This window comes from Cyprinodon variegatus, unplaced genomic scaffold, assembly GCF_000732505.1.
Source record: "Cyprinodon variegatus isolate N-32 unplaced genomic scaffold, C_variegatus-1.0 Scaffold73, whole genome shotgun sequence".
Lineage (NCBI taxonomy): Eukaryota > Metazoa > Chordata > Actinopteri > Cyprinodontiformes > Cyprinodontidae > Cyprinodon > Cyprinodon variegatus.
The window spans coordinates 438458-448595 of record NW_015150526.1 but is presented as its reverse complement, the minus strand read 5'-3'; the positions used below and the strand labels follow the sequence as shown (position 1 = coordinate 448595).

Below are 10138 nucleotides of genomic sequence, written 5' to 3'. Positions count from 1 at the left end.
ATTAGCATTATATATATATATATATATATATATATATATATATATATATATATATATATATATATATATTAGCCATCAATACATTATTATTTGTTATAAAATTGTATTATTACTTGTAAATAATTACCATAATTGTAACTTTACACATTTGAATTTTAAGCTATTATTTTATTAAATAGTAAAAAAACACGTGGCATTTTTTTTTACTGTATGCATTACTGGATAGAATATAGCATATCTCATAAAGGATTAGAGGCAAGATCTCATTTATATGTGATGGCAAACTTAAGAGTCTTTAAGATGATGTGAATTAAGTTGCTGTTAATTTTCTATGAGTTGCAGTTTTTCTATGAGTTTACAGTGCATTAAGTACAAGGATTAATAAGGAATAAATTTGTACATCTAAAATTGGACTATTTATTTTCTGTGGCAGGGTGGGCTTTCTCAATAAAATGAGAAAAATAGACGAAATATCTCAGATATTTAAAAGAGCAATAATAATAATAAAAAAATGACTAAACTAAACCACTCTATACTTGAACACACACACACACACACACACGGATAAGAGGCTCGCATCAAAATTCAGAGTTCAAACGCACTTAAAAGTGACACAGTTTAACTTTATAAGGAGTTATATATGTAACATTATTTCACCTTCTCTTTCTCTAAAATTGCAGTTTTTTGTTTGAAAAAAAAAAGCCAGCTGTAAATACTAGGAGAGGATATTTAACTCTTCAAGCAGCAAACCATCAAAGCCACATGGAAAATGCACCCACTGTGTGATCAGGGAACACAAAGGAAAAACCAGGGTCGTTTTGCTGGGCTCTAAAACTACACTTTACTCTAAAAGAGTAACAACAACAAGAAATTGAAACAAATCAATATATTTTTAAACAATATTTGCATATTTCACTGATAAATTTAGAACCAACATGCCAACCTTTAATTTGAAGACATTCACGCAGTGAGGAAAACACAAATCTAACTTGATTTTACATTTTAAGAATGTATTCAGTTTTTCTGTGGTATTAATAGGATGAGACACAAAGGCAGTGACTGTTCTAGACCAAATTTGTAAGAGGGGCAGGGTAGGGCCAGTATTTTTTTCCATGGAGGCAAAGAATGAAACAAAATCAAGGACAAAAGTTCCTGGTTCATTACTTTAAGAGAACCAAAAACAATTTACAGCCCTGGAAACCTTAGATCTAGCAAATAAACGCTGTGATTCTGCCTCAGCATGATTGGCTGGTGAAGATTCTCAGTCATCCAGGTCATAGTCATTCCAAAATAGAAAAAAAAAAAAACCCACTGGACATGTTTACAAAGTCTGAAGATGTTTTGCATCCATCCAGAAATCGATATATTCAAAATGTCTGGAGTAGTGTTGAGTTCCAGGCTTATAGAGTGGCACAAGCAATATGACTGAAGCTAAAGGGGCAACATCTTCATTTTTAAAATAATCAATAAAACAAAATTGAAAATAAAAAAAATGAAATTGGTCCAAGGCACCTATCAGTTTTGGTATCATTTCCAGCACATATAAGGTATTTATTATACATATATTTTTCTTAATTTCTTTTGTAAAAGGTTTATAAAAGGGGCCAGGACTATATCTACCTGGGCACATGGCTGCTGTTTGTCTCTGTCTAAAACCACCCATAAATAGGTCTCTTCTCTATGCCGCTCTTCAAAATGGAAAAAACAAGACAAAGTGTTATAAAAAGCAGCTTTATCTTGATCCTATTGAGTCATTAAATAATGAAAAAAATATTACCAATACAAAAAGACCCATATTGACAATCACAACTGGACTTGCAATCAAGTCAATTACAAGGGGTGTTGTTATTTCTCCCACTCTGTGCTCATAGCTACACAAAAACTGGTGGAACAGCCCTTTTAGTGATGATGGATTCTGGGCTGGACAGACAATCAACCAACCAACCAATCAATCAATCAGTCAAAACACACACACAGAGTAAGACGATCATCAAGAATAAAAAAGCGTCAGGCCAATTAGGCAGAGGGTGTCAAATGTGCAAAGTTATCACAGATGTTATGTGGTGGTTATGGTGGAGTTTACACTCCAGCTGCATGCAGTAGGAGCGGCTGCAGGTGCAGAAGGGCCGCTACAGCAGGAGGACAGAACCACAGCGGCCGTCGATGTGTTTGTGGGGAAATCCAAGCTTCGTATCAAGTGATGAACTGCACTCTACTAGGGTCAGATATAAAAAACAAGTTTTGGGGTAGTTTATTTTCAATTGTGCTTTCAAATGTTTCAGTCAGTTGCATGTGGGCTGTTAACTGATTAGTTTTTATTTATATATACACTGCACTTCATTTTATTCAGTTGGTTTAATTCTTTGTTTATTAGTTAGGTTATGGTTAAATATTCCAGTGTTTATTAATTAATATATGTTCACTATGCTTTACTTTTTACTTAACAGCTAAAGCCCTATAGAGCAAAAATGTAAAGGTAAAAAATGATAAGGCTATTCACATTTTCTATGTTTTATTAAAAAAAAAAAAAAACATATTTTTTTATTGGATGGCTTTTCTGAGGTGTGCAGCAGATTGATCACATAGTCTCTACCTCTATCAATACCTTCACCTCATGAACACGCCTATGTATGCACAACATATTCAGCTCACTTTCTAATCAGCAGTTATTTCAAGTTGCAGTTTAGTTTCAGTTTGCAGTTTCTGTCAGTCTTTCCAAGTTAACGATATAATTATAACAATTCCATGACATAAAGATCAGAATCTAGAAAATGGCTGCACTGAGGCTGTATGCCCTGTCACGGGAGCACGCATTGCATGATTTTTAAATGTGTTCCAAATATTAACACATTTCTTATCAACATATGTCCTATGTTTCTGTCTGACATATTTCTGTCTGACATATTTCAAGAAAATTCGGTTTATTCTGATTCGTTTAAGTCAAATGTTTTAAAATGACAGTGTCTAAAGAATAAAACCCATAGTTTACCAGCTGTAGTTCAGGCACTGGGTCACAACATGGTCTAGGGCTTATGACAAAAAAGAGGGAACGGATATATGAAATCTTTTAACGAATATTAATTTAAGAAAAATAGCAATAAAATTTGTCATGTCAGTGTGACTGAGTAAAAATCTTAAATGTACATGTTGAGTTAAGAACCACGCAAAAGAATCTAGATTATATCAAACAAGTCCAATCTAGTCAAACCAAACCAAACCGAAACCAAGTCGAGCTCAAACCAAAACCTGGTGAAAACACCCAGATCAAAGTGAAGGGGAGAGAAAAGCCCATACCTCCCTCTGGTGCTGCACAGCAAGCCTGCATGTAAATGCTTCACCAGCAACCTTCAGGATTACACCGCCCGGAGAAAGGCACATGGGGTGATGAACCTGAAGTTATATATACAGCATTTATTAAAAAGTCCAATGTAATTTTTTTTTCATAATTTGACTTCTAGCTGAAGAGATTTAAAGATGTGAATCAAAATTGATAAGGCTGGTATATACATGGTAGATTATTTACAAATCATTGCAGATAGGGATAAGGGAAACATATCTGGAAGTGATATGGAAGAAGATGCTTAGTTTAACCATTAAAAAATGTAATGGGCAAAGATAATAGCTTTTATATATTTCTATTAACTATGCTTTTGTCCTGTCTACACTGAAAAAAACAATGCAACCATTTTTGGCATTTACTTAATCATTTTTAGTTACTTATACACAATTTTTTTCATGTTAGTAGGGTAGGACATAAGACAATCGTGATTGAGTAACTAAATATGATTAAGTAAATGCCAAAAACGGTTGTATAATTTTTTTTAGTATATTATACAATATATATGATTATGTTATATTTTGTGCTTTAATAGTTTTTCAATAAGGAGTTGCAGATATGTACACAGAACAAAAAAATATACCTCTTTTTTGTTTTTTAGTTGTTGTTTCAAATCAATATTCTTCAATTTGCAGGAACATCCACTGAGCAACAGTCACTTAGTGAGCACTTGAAAAAAAAAAGCCAGACCAGTTTCCTGTTGTGTATTTCTCCTTTTGGTGAAAGAGCACCCACGAATTTAAGCACCTTAGGAGCATATCCCCTCTTACTTCCAGAATTAGCATGTGTTTCCATTTTTTTTTTCAGTTCACTTCCATTTATATAGCACCAATTCACAATGGGTCATCACAATGCACTTTACTGGGATAGTTAAATGAAATCACACAAGCAGATTGCTAACTAGTTTTCTATCTAAGAAAAACAGCTGACCGCTCCTGGATGAGCATGTACAGAATGGGAGAATAGAGAGAGATTAAAACAAAATGATGAAAAGTGGTTCCTATGTCTTCCAGCAGTCTAAGCCTATAGCAGCATAACTATAGAGATAGTTTTGGATAATCTGAGTCACTCTAACTATAAGCTTTATCAAAATGGAAAGTTTTAAGCCTAGCCTTAAAAGTAGACAGGGTGTCTGCCTCATGGACAGAAAGTGGTTGTTGGTTCCACAGCAGAGGGGATACAAAAGAGCAGCCTCCTGTTCTACTTTTAGAAAGTCTAGGAATCACTAGTGAACCTGCAGATTGGGAGCAAATTGCCTGTCAGGAACATAAAGAACAATCAGATATCTGATATACGATAGAGCTTGGTTATTTAGGTCTTTTTAGGTGAGAAGAAAGATTTTAAATTCTATTCTTGATCTAACAGGAAGCTAGTAAACGGAAGCTAAGATAGATGAAATATCTCTCTTTTAAATTACCATCAGAACTCTGGCTTCAGTAGTTTAGATCAACTGAAGGCTTTTAACTGCAGTCTGTGGACTTCCTGATAGTAAAGAATTACAATTTTGTTTTCATGAGTCTGGACTTAATACTTTTTAGTTCATGGTAAAAAAAAAGTTTATTTTGATTTGTGAAACCTTTTGCAGGAGAAAAATCTCCCCCCAAAAAAGAAAAGTCTCTCATCTCTTTCCTGTGTGTGATGAGGCTGGGCATGGGGCTCTGTGGCAGGGGCTTGGGGCCTCAGGGGTTTCCGGAACCGGTTAAAACTACATTTCCACAGATGAACCCACCATCAAAACCTTCAATCCAAAGCAAAAGCTGCTTCAGTACAGGTCTAGACAAAGGGTGTGTAGTACAAATTGAAGGTGTTTTTTTTTTTTTGTAACACTTTTAAAATTAGGTCCATGCAATGCAATCTACCATACAAATGCATTTGCATACATATCTTCAACAGGAGTGTCAATATTGACCATACACCTTGTCTATTCAAGGAAAATAAAAAAGTATCCTTCACTGAAGTTTAGAACTCCAAAAGACAAAGAAAGTTTGATAGTTTATTCTCAAAGCAGCAAGATCTTACAAGAGAATTTAGACTGTACAGTAAGATAGTGTCAAAAACAGTTAAATATGAGCACATATACGTATTTAACAGACCCAAAAATGTTATTGATGACAAGACACATCAACACTGCAGAAAATGAAAGGTAGAAAGGATTGAGAGGAGGCGATTGTTAAAGACAAACAGCTAAATCTCAGTGAGGAGAAGGAAGATCAAAACAAAGTTGATTTTTGCCTTTGATATCTTCTACAGTAAGTGAACTAAACTATAAAGCACTCTTCAATATAAATATTATATCCCTTACAGCTATGTGTAGCATCACTGACTGCAGACTTTGGTTCCCTTTGTCCCTCTACAGCACTGCTACTAATTACAGTCTAAAGCCGTTAATAACCAAAGGAGTAGGAAAGTGTGATACCAAAGGAAAAAAGAATAAACCACAAATCAATGATATCTCACAAAAACGAGTTTGATAAAAATCTATGCATGTAACAATGTGATAATAAGAAGAAAATTAATTTACATTATGTATAGATATATATATTGCTTAGGAACAACCAGTTATATACACAATTCTGTAATGAAAATAACAAGAAAAATTAACATCTTTACTACATGAGGTATGTTTTCCTTTTAAAGAAATAAAAAAAAATAACCAAGGGAACATATATTAACAAGAAACGACAAGAACTATTCTTGTTTTCTGATGTGAATCTCACAGACTGACTGATTAGACTGAGCTTACTATCTTTGTTCTACAAGACAATCTACAGAGAAATCCAAACATCACACATGTACAATCTGACTTCAAATTTAACAATTAACAATAAAAAAAAAAAAAGAGCAAAAATGGGACAAAAAGTCTGAAACTAATAATAAAGGACAACATTTTGCTCTTAAAGTGCAGCTTAAGGGATAAGAAATTCTAGAGGTATGGTTTGAAATTGGCTTCAGTGTCGCATGGCTGTGATTTCCGCCTCTGATTTTAGAATCGGTCGCAGATGACGGTCTCAACCACAAAAGTGTTCTCAAAGTGACGAATTCTGTGGCACTTCTTTGTCTCACGTCTCTCGATACCTGGAAGAGAGAGAAAAAAAGCAAAAGATGCATTTAGAAAAAATCTTCTCAGCACTGAAACTCTTCATATTACTACTGCTGCTCGCATTCCCACAGTGCCCAGTTTGAATCAATACTACTCTCATCCATATATGTACTGAGGGGGAAGTTTGCTGCATCATTTCTAAGAGATCTCACACTAATCGTGGGACACAACGCCAGAGCTATCTTGCATGCGCATCACTACCTCCTACACAAATGTGTGGACAAGTCCACTGCACTACGGGTGATTCATGTAGCAGGAGGAAGTTCCCAGGCTGTGCCCACATTTAAACACATACATACAGACACACAAATGTCTGTGACAGACGTGGATTGCAAACTGTCTGAAATGCTCCCAAGGAAGACCCTATTTGGTTCTGGTTCTGGTCACTTTCTGATGCTCCCACATGGCAAATCTGAACTCTGTATCTCTGATGCAGATGGCTCACAATGACTGCCCCTAAGCACATTGCATGGCTCACATTCTCACATAGTCTGATGAGCGGGTGACAACTAAGCGGAAGTGACCCAGGCACAAATTGGGTATAATTTATCACAAATTCTAACTCACGTTGGCGCTGGTTGCGGCGTCTAAGGCGGAATGTCTCTTTGCCGAAGCAGAGCCTGTGGATAAAGGGGCCCAGCTGTCTCATGTTCCTCAACCTGCCAGTCACCACCATCTCTTCCTGGACGATGTAGGTCTGGGGAAGGTATGTCCCCCTCTGAAAATAAGAGATAAAGCAGTCAGTACAAGGGAAATACAATGTTCTTACTCATCTTTAGAATAGAATAGAACTTTATTGATCTCACAACAGAGAAATTCACTGTGTTGATCTAGCATGATGCTCACCTTGACATTGACAAGTAGCTCCCACAGGCTGCGTGGAGGCATCACAGCAGTCGTATTTAACTCGGTGATGTAGCACTTGTCCAATGCAATGTCATAATAGGCTGTGAGGCCCTGGAATAAATTAAGAGGAACATATATTTAGTCAGCATTCAAATACAAAAAATCTAGACAAGAGGGCTAGACTTTAGAACTTACCCTCTGGAAGTCATGGACGATATCTGCTGGGTCACTGCCCCCAAAATGAGGGACTGGAATGCTGATTTGCTCATAGTTCTCCTCGAGGTAGATGCTCACGTTTTCCTCCAGTTCTTGGCGTCCTCTCAGGGGAGCGTACACAGAGTCCTCGTAGATGACCCGACAGTGAAACAAGCTGTCCTCTGGGATCTGCTGAGGGTGAGAAAGAGTAGAGTCAGCATGTTTTGATCATCAGTGGCATGGTCTAGTGAGTAATATTTGAGGTACGATTTGTTTTGATTGAGTTGACTAACCTGGGACATAAAATAGTAGCGATAAATGTAAATGGAAGGCAACACTAGTCCAAGTGTGAAAATGACCAGGCCAATGGCGATGCAGCACAAGCCTGTTGGAAAGGGCTTCCTGGGCTTCATAGGAGGAACCAACCGCCCCTGTTGGGGAAGAAGAAAAGCTGATGGGTTAGAGAACAGCTACTTAAACTCACACAAGTCTCAAATGTTTTTTTTTTTTTTTTTATTGCATTGTAAAATACATTCAAGCTAATTGGGAAAGTTTTGCTCTATTGAAAAGTTCTTGCCTAGAGTTAAGACAGCACCCTAGATAAGGACACAGGCCTATACTCTTCCTTATTAAGTCTGAATTGTAGCAGAGGTGATTCTGACTGGAAGCTGTTGCCAAGCTGTTAGTCAGGCAATCGGATCTGGTAGACGTAGGACGGGCTGGAGTGAGGCATGCCAGATGCCCGCCTACGGTCTCTCGGCCAACCTTCTGCCTCTCCCATACTACTGTTGCCATGGAGAGCGGAAGCAAGGAGAACAGATTCTGCCAGCCTCTGACGGAGATTCTGGCACGTGGCCGTCTGGGTCTATTCTTGGAGGCCTACTTCCATGTTCCATATTTGCAGAAATCATATATCGGCTCACCAAGTGGGAGTGAAAAAGAAATTAGGACGATTGTGTAGCGTAGAGGGGTCCCTGGGCGGTGTGGGGGGGACATATTAATAGATCTACACGTATTGGCTCTGACGCCTCAGCTGCTACCTTGGCCAATCATAACCCACCCTGCCTCTGACATCCTTCAACTGACGCAACTAGACAGATGAAAAAGGGGTGTCTTCTGTGATGATGGATACGTCACTGAGTGGATCGAACAGCATGTAGTGTGCTGAGAATAAGGGGAGGGGTAGGGATTAAAAAAAGACTATTCGGTGTAAAAGAATAGACCTCTTAGATGGATTTAAACAAAGAGGCTAACAAAAAAGAGGCTATGGTGCATTATCTATCTATCTATCTATCTATCTATCTATCTATCTATCTATCTATCTATCTATCTATCTATCTATCTATCTATTGCTGAGACAGACAAAGAAAGACTTGACACATCCCCATCTTCAGCCTTTCAGGAAGTTTTTCGTATTCATTAATGCATGAATTATATTTAATCTAACTCTTCTTATGGTAGACAGATACTAGACATCCAGTACATTTTTAAGATTTTAGCTTGAGGGCTTGAAATACAATGCAAAACATGAATTACTATACTATTCATCCTCTTATGCTCCAAGGCGCCCCTGCAGGACTAAAATTGTATATACTCTTAATGACATGATTGCTACAATAATTGCACCTTTTTATTTATCTATTTTGTATGGCTTGATTTTTTTTCCCCTTGAGGTAAAAATGCAACCAAATTAAAATGCATTGCAAATTGTTTACTCAATGGAATAGGGTATGTCAGTCACATCCATTTGAATGCACAGCTATAAAGATAGGGCTGGTCATCTGCAGTGTCCTCCAGGCTAGCCGATTGAGATGATGTAATGTCAACTCAGGCTGGCATTGGCATGCACTGACCTTTTCTATTACGCTGCTGCACAGATCCCATAATTGACTCAACAAAAATAATTACTGCAACATTTAGGTCTGATGCCACAGATATAGAGATTCTTTTCAGGTTATATTTATATATAGGCGATATAAGATTTAAATCAAACGTTTAAAAATAAATCCTCTCACTGATCAGGGCACACATGGCCAGACATCACTATACTTATCTTGTGCAAAGGTGCAATTACTCATGCTGTGATAAAATTGATATAGAAATAAATCTTAAAAGACACAATAGAAAGCTTGAAACAAAGAAAGACAAAGTGCGCAAACTCACGTGAGCCTGGGGTATAGTAATCTTGTCCACATCCTGGTCTTTGTCGGGCTTCTGTGCCGAAACTGACTGGAAGGTGATCTTCACCATGTTTTAGTTTAAGTCAGTGTTTGTATTTTTTGCTTCTTTAATTCTTTGTCTCTTGTCTGGTTGTGGTTCTGCGCCGCGCTTCCATCCACAGCACCGAGAGGGCTTTATAGCGCCGCTGCTGCGTCGCCCCCGGGAATCTGTGACGTCAGAAGAGCGTCTTTTCTGACGTACGGGCGCTGTGTGGGACCGAGGGAAAAGCCTCCTCGTTGATTTCAAAGTAAAAGTTTGTTCTACATTAATGCGCTGATAGATAGTTAAAAACTGCACCTAAACGCTCTAAAATACACATTTTATGAGCTAATTTTCACACAAAAAATAATGCTTTGTATCTTTGGCCGTTTTTATAGAAGGAAGAATAAATTTTAAGTCAATCTCCGGATACTGCACTACAGTCGGTTTTTACTTTGGAG

General features: G+C 37.3%; 1 protein-coding gene across 2 annotated transcripts; it reads right to left on the bottom strand.

Annotated features, from left to right (window-relative positions):
- Positions 1 to 5317: 5317 nt before the first annotated feature.
- LOC107083342 (integral membrane protein 2C-like) lies at positions 5318 to 9855 on the bottom strand. Of its 2 annotated transcripts, none has more exons than XM_015372483.1 (6): positions 9642 to 9855; positions 7772 to 7909; positions 7479 to 7670; positions 7284 to 7394; positions 7005 to 7155; positions 5318 to 6412 (listed from the first exon to the last, which is right to left on the bottom strand). In XM_015372483.1, exons 1-6 carry the CDS (start codon positions 9726 to 9728, stop codon positions 6321 to 6323), a joined length of 771 nt encoding a protein of 256 aa, XP_015227969.1. In that variant the 5' UTR covers positions 9729 to 9855; the 3' UTR covers positions 5318 to 6320. The 2 variants fall into 2 exon arrangements, with proteins under 2 accessions (XP_015227969.1, XP_015227970.1); XM_015372484.1 differs by having other exon boundaries at positions 7479 to 7667.
- Between the last annotated feature and the right edge of the window lie 283 nt (positions 9856 to 10138).

Excerpts from the sequence above, each read along its gene's own strand:
- LOC107083342 (XM_015372483.1), bottom strand. The coding sequence starts at position 9,728 with ATGGTGAAGATCACCTTCCAGTCAGTTTCGGCACAGAAGCCCGACAAA. Across the intron at positions 7,671-7,771 it reads GCTACTATTTTATGTCCCAG|CAGATCCCAGAGGACAGCTT; the intron begins GTTAGTCAACTC and ends TCTCACCCTCAG. Across the intron at positions 7,395-7,478 it reads TCGTCCATGACTTCCAGAGG|GGCCTCACAGCCTATTATGA; the intron begins GTAAGTTCTAAA and ends AATTTATTCCAG.